This window comes from Corvus moneduloides, chromosome 2 (assembly GCF_009650955.1).
Source record: "Corvus moneduloides isolate bCorMon1 chromosome 2, bCorMon1.pri, whole genome shotgun sequence".
NCBI classification, from domain to species: Eukaryota; Metazoa; Chordata; class Aves; order Passeriformes; family Corvidae; genus Corvus; species Corvus moneduloides.
In genome coordinates this window covers 52,540,108-52,560,145 of record NC_045477.1, presented here as the reverse complement: position 1 = coordinate 52,560,145, position 20,038 = coordinate 52,540,108, and the positions used below count along the sequence as shown (strand labels likewise).

General features: G+C 38.3%; 1 protein-coding gene across 3 annotated transcripts in view; it reads left to right on the top strand.

Annotated features, from left to right (window-relative positions):
- TRPC4 (transient receptor potential cation channel subfamily C member 4) overlaps nt 1–20,038 on the top strand; it is a 135,127-nt gene that overhangs the window by 58,876 nt on the left and 56,213 nt on the right. For all 3 annotated transcript variants that reach the window (XM_032099642.1, XM_032099641.1, XM_032099643.1), the window contains one exon: nt 13,626–14,144. In XM_032099642.1, the coding sequence (XP_031955533.1) occupies nt 13,626–14,144 (519 nt within the window). The remainder of the gene's footprint in view (nt 1–13,625; nt 14,145–20,038) is intronic.

Here is a 20,038-nt window from a genome sequence, read left to right as displayed (position 1 = left end):
TCATGAAGATTAAGTACTTTTCTGTCATTACTTGCTGGACTTTTCATATTTCTTGTTTTAAGCTCATGATAGAAATGAAAGTACTTTCCTACCATGGCAAGATGTGTGCAGATTAGCAAAAATATTTGAAAATCTAGAATAAATCAAACCCTTTTAAAAAACCCCACACCTCAAAATCTTTAGAAAGTTAATTAAAAAATACGGTCTGTGGAAAAGTTAGATTTCTCCTCCAGAAGTCACATTTTCTGCACTGATTTCTTTTCCCATCTTTTTATGATTTTTGAGGCCCACTTTACAGCACTCGCCCAAATTTACCATCAGAATAGGGACAGCATACAAATTAAAAAATAAAATGTCCAAAATCCCTGCCTTCTACAGTCAGTAGTCCTGTACGGTCATCTTCACAAGCCTCCATGCCTGGCATCCTTTTCAGCAAACCTACCTGCTTTCACCTCCTTACAACTCATCAACTGGAAAGATAGCTTCATCTAAAGATTTTAATAGTCTTTCAGTGCCTGAAAACAAGTTAAGAATCAGCTCTGAGGCCAGTATTATAAATCTGTTAAAACCAAGAGGTTCAACAAACGGAAGCTTTTTAAATTGAGGTAGTCTTGTCTTCTAAGGTCTAGAAATCCCCATTGCCAATTATTTGTACATTTGGTGATGCAATTTAACTTGGGAAGTTAACAAATTTATAACATTAAAGGAGCAGTATAAACAAACCAATATCTCTTCTGCCTAGAGCAGCCTCTGAGGGAACAATTGGTGTTTTTGCCCTTGATACAGCAGCTTGAGATCTGTGCTCTGTATAAATATATGCTATATATAAATGTATGTATACAAATACATGGATGTAAGGGGGTGGAAATCAGCCCCTCATTCAGATGCCTGGAGCTGAAGGCAAGGTAGCAGTGGAGCTCAGTCTGTGCAGAGATGAGTCCTCCCTGTCCCCTGCCTGCGCTGCAAAGTGCAGACCCTCCAGTAGGTCTCATGTCATATCTGTGTAGATCTCTCTCATTCTCTGGAGTGTCTTAAATGGTAAAATGCTGTTTGAATCAGTCCATTTACTGCTCACATGTAAGCCAGATAGCTGAGGTCCCAGTAAGGTCAGTGATGAGCAAGAGGGTTTGTTGACCAAATACAAGTGTCTGCTGTAAGCTAAGAAAAAGACTTCCCTGGACTCCACTCACTACATCAACCAGGGGCCCAGCTCAGTAGGTCACATGTAGTGGGTAAGTGAAATGTGAAGCATCCTAGAATATCTGTGAGACATGTGTTGTGGCCTTGGAGTTATGTCACAGAACCTGTGGGCAACTGAGATGAGCCCTAGATCTTCCTGGGTATAATAGGAGCTTAAAAACATGATTCACATATAGAGCTATAATTAGGTGTTTAAGTCTGAAGATAAATACCATCCAGTAGGTTCTTCTGCAACATATCCTCTTTCTGACAGTGCACAGTGCAGAAACCCAGGAAAGATTTTAGGAACAGGACCACCTACTGTTTAAAGAAACTCAAGTCACAGCAGTTTCTGATGGACACAAACCTCCAGGCAATCCAATGCTGTACAGTGGTCCACTGAAATATATTTTCAAAGAGCCGCTATTCTGGAGTTCTTCTTTGTCTATGAGGAGCCACTGTGCTCAAATGCAGTTACCTTGAACTTGCCTGTGGAGATACTTCTTAAATAAGTTGTATGCAAGAGTAGAATTTGAAAGACTTTCATTAGTCCTTTAGAGTCAAACATGCAATCATACATAATAATCTATAAACGAAATGGCTTTCCAAAGCTTCAGCCATGGGAAAACCCTAGGAAAATTTACAAAACAGAAACATGCCATTGTCAGGAAGCTTGTTCATATATGGCCTTCCACACACCACCGTTATCTTCGCTTGTGTCACAGGGCATCCCTTGTCAAATTGCTCTGTAAGCAGTGAAATTTATGAAATCTGATTTCCAAATAGCTATATGCATCATGATTGAATTTCCTCTTTTTGATGTTATGAACATTCATCAAAGCTTTTGAAGAGGCTGATGCACTTATAGTATCCTGTTTTTGTATGAATTCTCTGGTGTCTAGTAACATAGCTGTGCTCATACTCCAGAATTCTCCTCAGATCTCAAACATCCATCTCTTTTGGGAAACTTGCAGGAATTTAATATTTCTAATATTCCTTCATGTTAACATCCAGCTGGAGCAATCCAACAAATTCAAAAGTCACAATGGACTGACTGACAAAGCCTATTAATGTGATAACAGGGGCTTACTTGTCTTGGGAGACTACCAATTTAGCTTGTCAATTTACCAACTGTTTTCTGGATAGAGGATATGTATGTCACATACTGTGCTGACAGAAGTGTTCTAATTGTACTTTATACCCGTGCCAGGATCCATATCTTCACCCCAGATTGGCAGGAGGCAAAATTAGTTCCCCTTTCAACTCAGACACTAAAACACTACTGAGAGTTGGTAATAAAATATTATCTAAGTTTGCAGGCTTGTCACAGTGTGTGAGGCCTTCTGGCAGGAAAAAAAAAAAAAAAAAGAGAAACCTGAAATATCTACCCTCAAAGCCTAACATTTCATATTAGGTACTGCTGAGATACAGCTGAATATTTGTAGAAAAGGGAAAAAGTTTGCCACCATTTTATTTGCTACCAACTTGTTTTAGGACGTTTACTGTAAGTACAAGCAATCTGGCTGATAAGATTAAATTTCTCTTCCCTGCTCTTTGCTCATTTAGACCTTTGCTTATTAAGTCTCTGCTTACTACCATGCCCTAAATTTAGTAAAAATATACTTACATACGCTCCTGAAGCACATTAGGAATACTTTATGCATGGATGCACCATGTGTAAGATCTGTACAGATCAAGATCCAATCAACTGGTAAACTCAAGAGAAATACAATACTAAGATAAGCCTAACTTGAAACAAGCAGTACTAAGGCGTTTGAACCAATCCATTCCCCCTGGCATCAGTTTCAAAGGCTCCTTTCTAGCAATGTGCCCTTAGACACCTCTAACTAACTAACTATTCTGCCCCTGGTCTCTCACTGTGTAGGGCAGGTTATAATGATGCATGTTTCTCCTTTGATCTCTTTGCAGTGGGAATTCAAAGGGGATATTTTTATTTCGAGCAATCTTCTCTTGTTTATTTACATGTTTCCAAACTTCTTAAGCAGCAGGATTGCTCAATTGATTCTTGCATGCAGGGGGGATCTTAAAGTGTCTATTGTTAAGGAGTTGAACCCAGCTGAGAATACCATCAACCTGTAATAAAATGCAGTTTACATCCTTTGCTTCTCAAATGTGTATTTCATTCCCAGCGTATGCTAGTGTAGATGTGTAAGCCTTGGTCTCCTCTGTGTACTTCAGAAAAAATGTCCTGTTTTGCATCTGTGAAATATGGGAAAATTACAGTACGGTTCAATATGGGAAATTTACAGTATGCTGCTAAATAACAAACCACTGAAAAACATACTGGGAATAATGTACTTATGAAACAGTTTACTATGAAATTCCTCTGCATCCTCTGAAGGTACAGGTTTCTTTGTCCCTGCCATAATCTTTTGTATTCCTTTATCTTCATATTTTTAAAATAGAGAAAACATTTTTCTGTAACTGTCATGCAAATTTGCCTGTTTCCCACTTTGTTCTTTGTGAGTATAACCCTTTTAACTTTCTCAAACATGAAATTTACTTCCCAGCCATGAAGAGATCACAAATTACTTTGCAATGTTAAATAATTGTAATCAGCTGCAAAGAAGCTTAGCTAATTCCCACCCTCTGAGACACTTATATCTCCTAAGGAGTTTGTTGATACCAAGGGAGGCCACCAATCTGTTATTGTCTTTTCTGAAAAAGCTCCTTACAAAAGCCACGTTTATAATTCCATAGCCAGTGGGACACCTTTTCTATTTTCTAGATCTAGGAAGCTCGGGGATAAACAAATGATCCTGCTTAGATTCTAAGAACTCCTTTTTTTCTGACATTTCCCTGAAGACCTCATTGCCAAAGCAAGCTGTTTTCTTTTCACCTCTCTAGCTGACTATTGGAACCATTTTGGGACAAGAAAAACAAACACAGGAGAGCAAGAGCTTTTCCACATTTTACTAATCAGACCAGAGACCAGAGGTTTCTCAGCAAATGGAATATCAGACCTAAGATTCATTGAAATGATTTTGTCTTTATGAACCATTCTGTGTTTGAGAAAAGTATCTATGCATCCATTTTAAAATTCAGATGGGAAGGACCCCACTAGATCTACTTTGAACATTCAGGACATTTCAGTATTGACTTTACTCACCATGCAAACTGTGAGAGAAGTATATATGAGCTATACATTATGATGGAAAAATAACTTAAGTTCCCCTTTAATCCTTTCCATAATAAGATCTTTCTTCTTTCTCAGCTCTCATGTTTTTCCAAACCATTTTGCTTTTCTTCTTTCACTGTCCCTTGAGTGAAAACAACATTTGCTTGTCACTCCTCATTATGATCAGTCAAGCGATGCCCAGAACTCTTACTAGAAACACTCCTTTACCTGTTTAAAAATGATATGTGGTGAGAGAGCAAGTGTAAGTTCCATAACTGAAAACAAATTCTAAATAACCTGTTAGAAATATCTAAATATCCTGTAGACACTTCTATTGAGTGTCTACTTTTAAACAATTTCCCACCCTTGCTCAAGCTACTGGCATTGACTGATGAAACAGCACATCCATTCACTAATAATGCTCACAGGAAAACATTAATTGGAAAGGAGCAGTTTTGTGTACAGGCAGTATTTTGGATTAGAGTTCTTTCAGAGATACAGGGAGGAGAAATTAAAAAAAAAAAAAAAGAGAGAGAAATAAAGCCCTGAAGTCCTTTGACATGAGTCCCACCCAACAAATTTATGCCCTAAATCTATCAAATCCAATATCTTTTCCTCTGCTTCTGTCTGGAAGCTGTTATCAATTCATTTAACAGTATTTTCTTACCATTCTCTATTCTCCTTTTTCAACTAAAAGAAACCTATAGTTTTTTGCAGCAGGGACTATCTTGAAGAAAATAGTCAAACATTCTGCTTGTAAGCGCCTAGAAGAAAATATAGATATGAATAGCAGTCTACCAGGATTTGTCAGGAACAAATCTTGTCATCACAATCTAATTATCATTCATCACCAGGTAGCAAGCTCTGTATGTTGGGGAAAAGCATTACATATCATATAGCTCGAGATTTGTAAGATTCCATAAACTGTCACTCAAAATACAGTCTAAGAAAACCACACTCACAGTAGTTGCCAACAGTACTTGGTGAAACAGGATGTATGAATTCAACAGAGGGATGAAATGAGCAGTCCTGCAGGGGTCTGTCCCTATCAGTGCAATTATTCATGACATTTTAGATGAAATAGAGGGCATGATAATTCTGTAGACATCAGACAATGTGGGGATCTCAAGGCTGTTGCAAGACACAATTAGAATTCAGGTTTTGGCAAGCAAGAAATTATTTCTGTAAAAAATAAAACAGTTCATTAAGAAAAAAAATAATGTTCTACGTAGAGCAGAAATAATCAACCAAGTAGGTATTGGAATTGAAAACAACTAAGATAACAGTTCTGCAGGGAATATTAAAACAAGACTAGCATAAAAAGACTGGACAATACCATATTACTGTTCAAAAGTCAGTATCGCGTCTGATCACATCAGAATGAGCACAGATCATAGAATTGTAGAATCACAGAATGGCCTGGTCTGGAAGGGACCTTAAAGACTACCTTGTTCCAGCCCCCATAAGGAAAGTCTGAATGAAAAATTAGAAAACAGAAGCTAAGCAAAGAAATAAAATAGTCTCTGTATCCACATTTCACAGAACCAGAATTTATGGGCTTAAACTGCACAAAGGTAAAACACATGAAGTATCAGAAACATTGTGAGGAAATGGTGTGACATATCCACCCACCACTGCAGAGCTTTAGGAACAGATTGGTCAAATTCTTTTCCTTAATGTGTTACATTAGTGCTTTTTGTGCAATGTGGCTGTCATGGAGACTGGAAGTGATCAGTCCATGCTGTGACTTTTGTGACACACAAATTGGTTCAGTAGTAATAAGATGAGCATGAACAAGCATTAAAAAGCTAACGTCTTAGGGTAGGTTAAGTGTAGCTGATAAAAAAAAACCCCACATCCAAGGTTTTGAAAACTCAGCTTGTGCTTGGAAAAAATTGGATGAAAATAACTCAAACTTGTAAAATTAATTTTTCAAAATTCACAGACTCGTAAAAAGGCAAGCACTGAAGCCTCCTTAAATGTGACAGGGATTTTGTATTACTACAAACATCCCTGTTCCAGTCATGTCCCAGCAAAGCTGAAAGTAAATTTTCAACAAAATAAATGGACATGATATTACATAAAACACTATTCTCGGTGGGGGGAAGATATCCTTTCCTAACAGTAATTCATATTAGCACCAAATGAGGGCATTTAGGCCTGAGCCTTGGAAATACACGTAGCGGGTTGAGTTCGAAACCGGGCAGAAACACCAATTAAATGTAGTGGTTTTGATTCAAAATATCCATTATTTACTTATTTTCCTTCTGTGAGGTAAGAATTAGGAGAAAAGCAAAGCAGGCACAAACCTTAAACAGTTGCAGTACAATGAAAGAGCTTTATTACTAACAGAATTAAAAGTAAAGAGAAAACAACAAAACAAAATTAAAGTAAATTCCCCCCCCCCCCCCCCCCCCCCCTCTTTCCAGCACTTCTCTCCTTTTATCCAGCTCACACAAGGGATGACAGAACATGGGATGTTAGTCAGTGTTGCAGTTCTTGAAAAATCTTTTCTCTTATGCTTAAGGAAGAAAAGGTTTTCCTTCAGTTGCACGTGGTTCCCAAACTGCTACTAACAGCACACCCGCCCGGAAACAAACAGTCTGCTGTGTGTAGAACATCTCTCCCATGAAGAATTTCACAGTTCATTCATACTACAAAACATGGGCCATCACATGGGGTTATTCATCTTTTTAAGGATAAGTTCTTTTGGCCTGCACACAGAGGCTTTTCTTCGCCACAAGTCTCTAACAGCCTCTCACTACTTCTATATAGCCTGGCATAGGCACTCTTCACAAACTTCATAGGCACACGAGGATACTCCATCCCCCCATGTTCTTCAAATGGATTAAAGAGACAAACAGTTTGTGGTATTACAGTTTCTTACCACGGCATGCAAGAAGGTTTCTTTTAAGCTGCGCGCCAGAATCGCGGCACCGCCCTCTTTTCTCCTGTCGCCATTTCCAGCTCCGTCCCACGTGACTCACTTCCCTTTCTCTCTGACTCTGAAACCGCCATGTTGAAGGGTGTTCTTGTTCAGGCTTTGCGGTGGGGAAAGCCTCGCTCCCTCTGTGCTGCTGGCTGCACGGTGTCCTCTTCAGTTCAGCACGGAGTGTGCTGGCTGCAGACAGGAGGCTCTGCCGGCTCCCGCTGGCTCCGCCGGCTCCGCATAGAGAGGAGAGGGACCCGCCTGTCCCCAGAAGCTGCGCTGGATGGGTTTAGCTGTGAGCAGTCCATGGCTGATTTTAGCTGCCTGCGGCTCTGGGACAGTCCCCCCCAGCGACCCAGGGTCCGTGCCGTGGTGCTGAGAAAGGGGGAAAAGGGGCAGTGGCCCCGGCCCGGCCCAGCGGGGCCGGGAAGCTCGGAGCCCCCCCACCTTCCAGCAGGCGAGCTCCGACCAAAAGGGGAAGTCCCGCCTTTCTGTGCGGTTTAAATATGTAAATTGTGAGAAGCGTAATTGGTCTTAAAGACTGTCCATCAACTCAGGGTCAACCCAACACAATACATTATGACATGTGATATACATTGAGAAGGTTTTAACAGAGGCAAAAATGTCACCTTTCCCCCCTTACCAGTAGGAGACAGACTAAAAGCAAGCTCCTAAGGTAACACGTTCAGCATTAACTGTTCATGCCCTCTTTTCACACATCCTGGACAACTGGCCAAAATTATGAATGCAGTACTTTGGAAAGATACCTGTCTTGTATCCCAGCAGTGCAGGTTAGGAGACATGAGCCATGGTTAGCTGTGGGTCAGTATCAGCATGAGATAGCACAATAGTCACATTTTGAGCTAGCTAGCACATGGCTTGTGCCTGAAGAATAAATTTTGTTGAGCTCTGTGCTAAGGGGAGTGTTTACCTTACTCGATTTCAGCTATATAAAATTAGATATATATCTTGGGTTGCTTGTCAGAGCTCCTTTCTGCTAGACATCTTTCTTGGATGACATTAAATATAATAGTTTCATAAGAAAATATTAGGGACATTTTGTAAGATTAATAGTTAGAATTGTCATAATCATATAGTATAATCACAAGAATTTAATCTGGAAAAAATATGGAATTGGCCCCTCTTATTGTTAGATTATAAGAAAATACTGGAGTAAAGGAACATTTCAAGATACATAAAAACATAATCTGGAATATTTTGTTAAAAAATGTCCACAAGAAAATATCTGATTTTTAATTATTATTTTTTGCTATACCTACATGGCTTCAATGTATAAGTGGAATTACATTAGACTCCAGAGAAAAGAAATCTGGAAGACAAGCATTAAACACCTTGCCAGCACTGAGGTAAAATGTGGATATGAAAATGTTAAAGGACACAATTTGAATTAAGTCTTATGAAAGTATGCATTCTTAAGAAGATACAATATTACTAAAATATTTTCATTTAGTCCTCAGATTCTTGTTAGTCAATTGACACTGCCTAAGACCCCTGGATACATCTGTTTGCTACATCTGTTACATATCTGTTTTCTACATTGGTTTTGTGGATACATCTGTTTCCTACAAAAAGGAAAAAAAAAATAGACATGGAGGTAGAATATTATCGAATGAAATATAATATTTCAGTAGCAGGTTAAGAGTGTGGTACTTACCTTCAGGAAATGTTATAAGTTCAAGGACAATAAAGTTGAATCCTTCCTGGGGAGGCCATGGAAGTTGCCTCTGGAAAGCAGACAATGACAGTGTACCAGATTGGTGTTGCATGGCTAGTGTCACACGCACACTGCTCAGAAATGATGCTGTCCCTGAGCTCAGCTTGGCCACTTCTATCCACTTGCCTGCCTTACATGCTCGATGGCCACAGAGCCTGCCAGCTGTACGATGCACAGTGAGCAGCCCGGGATGGGGAAAAGCACTTTCAGACAATCAGGAGCCACCACTGCTGTCTTGCTGTTTGTGTGGTCTTGTGAGGAGAGTTTCAACATGGCTCTCAGGACCCCTCCAGTGCTATGATAACTGATTTCAAGTTATTTTGACATGATATCTCTAAGTTATTCCAGGTATCTGGATGTTTATCAGTGACTTAGTCCATGTTAAGGGAGTCGCGGTAGGAGGAATTTTTGAACCCTACCCGGGGGAACTACTTCCATGGTCTTAATCAGGATGTATTTCAGGTGATCCAACAATGACACAACAATAGCAAACCAAAGAAGAGAAGAACTCAACAAGCCAGAATGTAAAGCATGGGACTGTGTATGCATAGGGATAACTCGTGTGCTGTGGGCCGTATGGGAATGTAGAGTTAAGCATTTTCAAGGTGTCTGACTGATGACAGCTATAGAGAAATAGTGCTAAAGCAGCTGAGACTTTGATTACACACTTTTATAATATTAATTTCCTTATATAACCTGGTACTGCATGACATAAGTATTCATCTTATCTGTCGTATATTCAGAAATTTATTCCCCTAACTACCTGAAACCATGAGGGATTTGCTTTCCTTTACAAACAAAAGATAAAATAATTGCAAATAAATAAACAAAGACAAGAGCCAGGGAAGCAATCTATTTGCCCAAGGAAATAGTTTTCCATAGATTCTGAGCTCTTGCACTTAAACAGCAGGTAAATGGATACTGCAGTTTTCAGTCTCTCTGTTGAGATATAGCAGTAATGAGAGCTATTATGAAAAATCTAGATGGAGAAAAGGACACACATGGGTTTTACATTCTTCCTTTTCCAAACAGACTGTTGTATTTTCTGTTTCCTGGATGTCTAAGGGCTCATCAGCAATCAATCTCTCATTTGATGTCATGACGTCTCAGACCTAACTGGCATTAATTTAACCTAGATTTCTCTTCCTGTCATAGCAAAGGAGCTTCTCTTCACACTGACCATACAGGGAATATAAACACATTGAAGAGGACTGTTCCACCTGGTATCCAAAAGAATTGTTAGATATCCCAGCCAGACTGACTCATTCCCACTTAAAGTGAATGCAGGGAAAGGAAATGTGACAAAAAATCTTGTGCCCTTGAGCACGGAAGTGTTCAGACTTTGAGCTGTCCTTTATTTTCTGTTTTATTTTCTTTTTGTCTACTAATCACATCGACATTCATAACAAATATACACAGTCACCAAACCTCTTTGTTCAGCCCCATAAATAGTGTTGAAGTAGAAAATCTTCAACAAAATGTAAGAAGGCAAAAATTGCTTGACCTTGCCAAGTTTAAGCAGCCTCAAACTTAGCACACTAACTTCAAAATGCGTAATATAGTTACGCTGCTGCTGAGCCTTGGGAAGTCCCAGTCACAGTCAGTGACTGTAAGACCTAGTAGCTTTCCAGGATTTAAGGAAGACTTGCATGTTTTCTGAGACTGTTCTGTCAAAGCTTCAGAATATGTGACTAATATCAGTGTGTGCTGGTTATTTGGTTTAGTTCTCTTTAAGAGAATTATTTTTCAGTACTTTGAAAGTAAAATTCATTGTAAGTCTGACGATTTAAGAGCAAGTACTCTGGGTCAACAGTTAAATGTTGAAATTTTCTGAATGGCATGAGAGCGCTCAGTACTTCAAAGATAAGTACTTCATTTTGCTTCAGATGAGGGAATAATTTGACCTTATTACTTTGATATTCTCTCTTTGGTTTAAATTAGTACAAAATCTTAAAATAGGAGGTAAAGGGTCAGGGGTTAAACTCATTATGTAATTAAAGTAGAAGTCATAGGGTTTGCCCTTTAAGTTTAAATGTTTCTGTAAGTTAAGGCTGAAAAGATTTAATAAGCACTTCTATATTTGGGTAAATTCTGATGCTATGAATTCCAAAAATGTGTGCATTAGCCTTGTATCTGAGTTAGCTTAAGATGAAAGGCTTTGATAAGCTATGAGAAAAAGCAAGCGGCTTTTAAGGAAATGGACCCCATGTACAAGTCAGTCACTGTAATGCCATGTTGTTTGAAGCTGTGTCTTAATTTTTCAGAGCTTGCAGCTGATGATATGTTTAAGATAGCCTTCAGTTCTGGCAGGGCTTGAAGCAAATGTTACTTTAGTACTGTCAGAAAGTACAAAGCTAGCGACATGTGAAGTGACAGAATTATACTCTGAGCAGTCAGTGAGTTTGAAGTTACAGCTTTCTGTCCTTGAGTTTTCTGCCCTTGCAGCTCTCTCCTTCGCTCCCTGGTACCCTGAACTTGAGGCCGAGGGGGAGTCTCACTGCTTGTAGCAGACACTGTCAGAACACAACACAACACAACACAACTCTGTAAACCTTTTTCAGTTTTATGATAGCCAAAAATCTCATTTCTACTAATGCAAAGTTTGAATCTCTACTGCCATTTTTATCTTTCTAGTCTCAAAAGCACTGGCCACAGCTGCAATTTAGAGAGCAGGAAATGTGTGTGTATGCACGCAGTGTTTTCTTTTTTCCTATATAATATGTAAGTAGAAGAGAAGATAAATCTAAGACTGCAGTAACCTGTAAGAATTGAGGTTGGAAACAGGTCTCACTTTCTGCACTGACACCAAAGACAGGTGAGAAAACAGACATGGATTTCAAGCCCCAGTTCACACTGGACAGGAATAATGATGTGATCTGGGCACCTGGGCATCCCCAGGTGGGCTCTGTGCAGCATCCAGCCAGGAGGTGACAGATGTCCCAGAGGTACCCTGGAAGAGACTGACAGAGAAGTGTGGCCAGAGCTACAGAGTCCTCTGGGAAGACATATGTCCAAGTTGTGGGTTTTGCCCTGAGACCAGGCACAGCACACAGACCTCCTGTTTGTTCTTGTACCCAAGTGTTCCCTCCACCCATATGTATCTTCAGTATATTCTCAAATGGGTTCTTTATCTCATGAGTAATATTTAACCTATGTTTATCTGTATGTCTGCACACACACTATTTTGTTTGTACCTCAAAATACAGAAAGCAGAAGTGAAGTTGCACAGGAGCTGCCTGGCTCACTGGTTGTGAACATCTACCTGTGAGGATAGCTGCTCCCTCTGCATGGGATCATGAGGGTGGGTATGCCAGCTCAGTCCTGTGCTGAAACAAACTCAGTGCCAGCCTGACAGTGCCAAGCCAAGCATGCATGTCTGAGTGCATGGGAAGGGAGAAAAGGGATTTCTGCCTGTTGACTCCACATACCCTCTCAGAATCTGGCACAGCTACTGTTATGGCCCAGCAGGTTTTGCTTCCCTAGGGATGTGTGATTACTGTCCTGAATGCCAGGTGTCCAGTCTTGTCTTTCTACCCCGTTTTACCACTCCCACTCCACTTGTGTTTTTCCCGCCTGGCAATGAGGACATAGTGCTGTCATGAGACTTGCATCAAACATTTTTTTCTCCCTGAAGTGGCCATCTATTTCCCTAGCATTCAGATAACCTTGAGTCAGATGTTTTCCTTTTTTCTTCCTCCTGAAAGAGCATCTCTCAGAGCACCTATCAGTGGTGCTCTATGGATTGAGTTTTGTACTTGGTTATTGAGCTGTGGACCAAAGGCAGTCTGTAAGTGATGACCAATACCAATCTTTTGATTGACACTGTCTAATTGCACTTACATTCATAATCATACTAATTGAATGAATTGCCTTGACCTTAACCTTAGAGCCTGGTAGCTTAAAATAAACAAACAAGCTTAAAATGAAAGACCTTACAGTTTTCTGATAAAGAAGACGACAATACAGAAATGCACATCAGAAGAGTCTTTAAAAATGGTGTCTGGGGACCTTTTTTCCTACAAACTTCCCTGTTTTACTATAAACAGAGTATGTTTCTTTGTGCAGGTGAATGTAGAACTGAGCCTTAAAACATTAAGCTCTTTGCAGCAAATATCTTTGTGTCTCTACACAGTCTTATTTTCAATATTCTCTTTAAGAAAACACTTTTTTTTCTCATTTACTTGCCTATTTTATTTTATAAATATAATTTTCCTGTGTCCTGGTCATTGCTTGCTTCAGAGATTCACAGTTATGCCCCCATGATTCCTTCTTCCCTATAAAACTGAGATAAACCAGTGAGAGAGAGCATTTCCATCTTGCTCACTTTAGGGGACCGGAGAGGAGCACTTGTGTCTAACTCCTCCTTGTTTATCTAATAATATGCTCTAATGAATCATTGCCCATGGGTTGTTTACATATAAAAGAGGTTCCATGAAAAATCACTCCCTGTTTATAGCAATTTATTACCTGGGAAGATGCTATCTTAGCTAACTGAATTGTTGTGTTTAAAGTGTTTCCTTCAACTCTGGCCAGAAATAAAGATCCATCAGTAAGTGTATTACCTGGTAAACCACTTGTAGCTTAATTTTCTATAACTCCTATTCAATGAGAAGGCCTGTAATGGTTTTTTTCCTCTTTCACAGGTTCCACCAGTGCTTCTGGACAAGCAGTTTTCAGAATTTACGCCGGATATCACACCTATTATTCTGGCTGCCCACACCAACAATTACGAAATCATAAAGCTCCTTGTGCAGAAAGGGGTGTCTGTGCCCCGGCCACACGAGGTGCGCTGTAACTGCGTCGAATGTGTCTCAAGCTCAGATGTGGACAGCCTCCGCCACTCTCGGTCCAGACTCAATATCTACAAGGCTCTGGCGAGCCCATCATTGATTGCTTTGTCCAGTGAGGATCCTTTCCTTACTGCTTTTCAACTGAGCTGGGAGCTGCAAGAACTGAGTAAAGTCGAAAATGAGTTTAAGTCAGAGTATGAGGAACTGTCACGGCAATGCAAGCAATTTGCAAAAGATCTCCTGGATCAGACACGGAGTTCCAGGGAATTGGAAATTATTCTTAATTACAGAGATGATAACAGCTTGATAGAAGAACAAAGTGGTAATGATCTTGCAAGATTGAAACTGGCAATTAAGTACCGTCAAAAAGAGGTGAGTGTGCTGGAGAATATTTAAGCATATTCAGTAGTAGTAATGTGATAGATAAGAGCCTGAAATACAACCTTTTAACTGAGACAAATTTCTGCTTATCTTTTTTTGTTCTACTGGGTTTCTGCTCTTTTTATAGTTTCAATTAGATGAATTTGAACTGTTTGATAGTATCAGAATTTAAAATGTTCTCTTCTAGCACAGATTCTGTGAAACTTTTTCTTCTCTTACATCTGAATAGACATAGTCTTCAGTAGTTGTGCTCTGAAGTGCTCTTCAGTAATAGGATGAGAAATATATAAAGCATACTTTAAATAAACTTTAGCCGTGTCTGACAGAGAAAGGCAGCTACGTGTTTAAACACATACTACAGGTATCTCTATAGAGAGGTTTCTTCAAAAAGTAGGTATAGATACTGAAACAGAAGTTTAATAGCAGTGCATGACTCCTAGAAATGCTGACATTCAGATTCTCTTTCATAAAGAATTCAAAATGGAAATACCTGAGTATTGGTGTCCATGACAATTAAAAATTCATTCATTTTACATTTACTTCACCAATATGTACATCTAGTGGGAATCAGAGGATGTCTGCATATCTTTTTAAAAGTACTCCGGTTCTTTTGTGCATGCAAAAGCAAAAGAAGCAAGACACAAAAGTGAGTTAGGAAGATAGTTCCCATGATATTTCCCAACTTTCACTTAATCCCTGCACGTCATCATGTCAGAATATGTTGTATCATTTCATTAGGAACCTGCACATACCAATTCAGCTGAGCTATGGAAGTCCATAGGCAAGACAAATGTAACTGTATAGTACTTGTTCATGTCAATTACAGCAAATGCTTAAGAAACTTCGGTGCTAAATTGAGCTGGTCTGTCTATCACTGCTAAATCTCTGTTCTGCAAAATATAATAGTAAATGTGTTAAGTTATTAAGTATTTTAGAAAGATTTGAAGAAATAATAACCAAACATGTAATGATTCTTTTGTTCATTTGAAATAGAATTTAGTAATCCTAAGAAGCTACCATGGAAGTAGGGAACTACAGAAGTACTGATGGAAAAATACCTCAATTAGTCTCTGACTTCTAATAAGCTTCTAATAAGTCTTCTAATAAGCATTTTTTCCTTCAGGAAATGTATTGGATAATTTTATATTTTATAGTATAATGTTTCAGGCAACATATTCACTGCCTTCATAAATTATTTTCAGATCATACTTTGCCAGACTTAACAACCACTATTTCTATTTCTTGAAATGTCAATCCTGTCTTACAGTCATTTCAGAAACTGCTGTTTTTGCAAGGATTCATGCATTCAAATGAAATTCTGACCTCTCATGATTTTTTTTTTTTAACCTTAACACAAAGCTTGAATTTTCTTAATTTGAGGTAGTGCTAGGCATATGTAGGGTGAAATGTTTTTTATAATTGCGTCTGATTGCTGTGCCTAATTAAGTTGCAGTAATACAGCTGATTACATCATTGATTCTTCATAATAGAAAACATTAGGCCATAATGATTTAGTGAAACAATACCAAGTCAGGGGATCTTTTATATTTTATACACATTTTTCATTTCCATAAATATTTCCAGCTATCCCTACCATTAGATTCTTGCTGAAGTAAAATCAAGTTTTACTAGATTCTTTAGCTGTGTTTCAAAATGTATTCCATACAGGCTGCTGAAGGAAACAGTAGCCTCTGTAACTGTTCAGTCACTTTACTTCTGATTATTACTACAGTATTCTGGTAGGTGCAGCTCTAAGTTCAAGAAACTTACCTCAGGCATAACAATTGCTCGGTTTCTGGCTGTCCTGGTCCATGTAGATCATGATAAAAGCACATCAGCAGAGTCTTTCTATTTCTTGTGTTAAGGATGCTGCAGAGGACACTGGATACAGAAGCATCCAGGGCCAGGGGGTTCTTTCATCTCGGGCACTGGAACCCAGCCAGGAGCTCTTGATAGTATAGTATTTTAGGCAATATATTCACTGTTTCTGTGAATTATTTTCAGATGCTTCTGCTCTAGACTTAACAACTACTATTTCTGTTCCTTTAAATGCTCCCCACCTCCCCCCCAAGAAAACAGATAAGAATGCATTGTCTTCCCCTCTTATCTTACAAGCCATCCCTAACATCTCAACCTTTATTCATGCTATTACCAAAGAACATTGTTACACCATATTGGGACTGAGGTCAGAGCTCTACAAGCAAGCAATCAGATCTGGTTGTCCAGAATGTCCAGTCTAAATCCAAAAATTGCCGTTAAAGTGACTAAATAATGATGAATGAGGACAAGTAAAATTAGAACGTGTCCTTTTACGTTGTTTTTATGATTAAGTGTCCAGGAGTTAAGTATTATTTTTTTCCTTTCAAGTTGAAAATAATACCAAAAATTATTATCAGTAATTCCTTTCAGCATTTTAAGCAACCAAACATGAAACATATTAGAACTAAACCTTGAAAAGGGGTGGAGTAGGCTTTGGAAAATATAACTTGGTTTAATCTCAAGACAGAGTATGGAGTAGTACATCAGATTGAGTGTACTTGTAGAAGCAAACAAGCGGATGGTGAAGAATTTTCATTGTGTAAGGAAATGAAAATTGACAAACGTGTAAAGAAAATTACCAAGCTTGGAGTTTTTGAGGACCTTCCAAAATGACATGATGTTTGAAATGTAGATCTAGAAATGCCTTGGAATGAACAGAGAAAGTCTCTTGAAATTAAAGTGATTAAGCTGTGCTTTTTGTAGTAGTCTGCAAGTCCCTGGTATCACCCTGTGTTTATGGAAATTGAGAAAGTACCTTTATTCTCAGAAGTGTCCATGTTCACCACTTTGCCACTGAAGTGGGTCTTCCAAAAACCCAAAACTTTATGCCAGTTGGGTTTGAGGTTCTCCATAGTGAAAGCTGCTCATCTCTGCATTTGCATTCCTTTCACACTTGCCATAATACTGTGATTCTCATTTATGTGCTGTCAAAAGGCATCTCAGTGGTATCGATTCTCAGTCCGTGGAGTCAGGTCAGAGGTGTGTTATCAACAAAGAATCTTCCCTGATAAAATCATCATTCTTCTTTATTAATAACTAATGAGGTTCAAAGATTCATACTCTCAAGTTTACCCTGCAGGATAATGTCTGGCAAGAATATCTGTTCAGAGTTATGGGGCAGAACCAAAGAGCATCCACCAGAATGTACGTTTTCTGTGCTTGCCCACAATTATTTTTAGCATAGCACATTTTTTTCTGTTCATTTTGCACCACTGGTGCTGTTTGGCTGTCAGCAAAGACACATTGCTGAAGCTTATGGTGCCTGTTTCTGACACCTACTGTTGCCTGGGCTACAACCAGCAGCAAACAAGGAAGATTTCCTGGAGTCACACAGCCACCCTGAGCTGGGCATGGACATTTTGTTGTCCAATTACACGTTGTTTAATATTATCTCAAGTAAGGGAGAGTTTGGTTTTGTGAAGGCTGCCACAATTTCAAGTACACAATGGGCAGTGAGAAGTAAGTTTCACTTCTTTCTGAATCAAATAAAAATGCTATCTGATTTAACTGCAGCTCCGTGTAAGGATGTAGAAGGGGAATCCCAAATGTGATTCACAAGCAAATCTGAGTTCAAGTTAATTGCAAGCCTCTGGTGCAGCAATGCAATTAAGTACAAGAGAATAGTAGCTGTCTTTATTGATAGTAGATAGTCATCTTTTCCACTCATTACAAAATGCATGTTTTCTTGTCATTAATATTCAGAGTTTTTAATAGAGGTATCACAGCAAAAACCCAGTGTCTGTCACTGTTCAGTTAACTTTTTTTTAGCTTTGGTTCTGTTTAGGTATTAAGCATATGACTACAAAAACATGAAAAAGTGCTTACTACAATGCTTACTAATTTTCCCTTATATGTGAAATGAAGAAGGGGGAGATTAATAGGCTGGATCAATATCATCTGGTTTCACAGTAAGTTTAGTTAGTGCAATTTAATTACTTATACTATAACTTGTATCTCTCTTTCATTTGCCTCACGCTAAATGTCCCATTTTCATTTAAGCTATAGCTGTATGAGCTCAAATATAGTAATGGAATGAGGTTGTAATTATTGCTAGTACTGTCTCCTTTTGCTTTGTTATTAGAAATTCTCATATCAATACAGAAGAAATAGGAATTTTTAAGTATGTAACTGTTCACCTTTTCTCTCTCACTTTTCAAATGAGTAAACACTGGCTGGTTTGTGTTGGGTTTACTCCTTTCTTTATCTTTTCCATTCTTAGTTTATGTTGATCATCTTTCTCTTCCTTGACAAATACACAATCACTGGTGAATTTGGAATACCTAATATTGTAAATAGGATGTAAATAGGTGAAATTCTGCGCATTTCAAATTAGCAGTCTGGAAAGATTTTAATAAGCTTTTTCCTGCTTTTACCGTGAAAAACCTCAAGTAAATGTATAGTTTACATAGCCTATACCCAGTGTTATCTATCATGTTGAGACCTATCTAAAGAAGCCAGAACTAAGTTTTCTAGTTTTCCCAATCCTGAATTAACTTTTTTAAAGGTTTGATTAAAAAATTTCTAAATTTTAATTTCTCTCCATGTTTACTAGACATGCAGCTGCTTAACTACTAAAATTCTCCCGAATACCTCTAGTTGGTCTTCTAGATGCTCCCTTTCCCAGGGGCAGGACCTGTTTTTCTGAGTTGTGAGCAGTTGCAGAACCTGTACTAGCAAAGGGGCAGAGAGAAAAAGGAAGTGGGTTTAACAATTTGACCTATTTAAAGACATATAAAATTAACAAGAGTGCAGGCTTTATTAGAAAGAATTTCAGGGGAAATATTCCAGGGAAATCAGCTTCAGACTAAATTAAATATTAAATACATTAATATAATATTCAGATTTCATAGATGAATTCATGTTTTCTAGGAAAGTGATGCTGCAGGATGAAAAAAAAATTGTTTCGTTTTGATAACAAAAACCATCTGTTTACTTCTGCTCAAAAAAGGACTTTTTAAAAAGGAATCACCAGTTCTTCCTAGTTTTCTATGCAAAATACAACCTTAGTGAAATGGAAATATTTCACAATAATGTCAGAATTTCAGTGAAATTTTCAATGAAAACATGCCAAATCATTTGAAATCTGTCATTTCATGTCAGTGTCTAAACACTTCATTTCAATGAAGTAAAGGATTTTGTTTGTCTGCAATTACTTCTTAATCCACTTGGAATTTAACATTTTTGCCAATGAAATTCTTATAGCTGATATCATCCCATATCATATTTTTATAGAAACCACTATAGGCATGATAGAAAGCAAGAATTACTGATTTTTAAAACTATCTTAGCAATTCCTCGAGAAAATAATTTTAAACTACTGAAATGAAAAGTTACTGTGTTCTTAATAATATTTTTAATGTTTAATTATAATGAATTTCTCATTAAAAGTCTTTCAGATGCAAAAACCTGAATTACTGACTCTGTAAGCAAGAATTACTTTGGAAAAACATTATCTTAAGAATTGTTCTGTGCTTAAAATTAACCCACACCTGAAACACAAGCAGAAACACAGCAGCCATGTGTAGCAAGTCACTGTGTATATGAATATTTGTCAAAAGACTGCAAAGGTGCCCTCAGAAGTCTCCATGTAAAAAATAACAAAACCTCACAAAAACCAGACTCTGATAATATTTGGACATTTTTGACACCAAACGAAGATATGTTTAGTCTATGAATTGCATAACTGAGAGGAGTGATACATACATGTTTGGGTCCCTGTCTCCATTTCGGCAGACTCTCAGCTATAGTACTCAAAAAGTTTGATAAACATTTTTCCATGCAAGAGTCAGGTACTCTAAACCAGGTCATATGTTTGCTTTGTAAATCATGTAAAAGTCTCCGTGTTT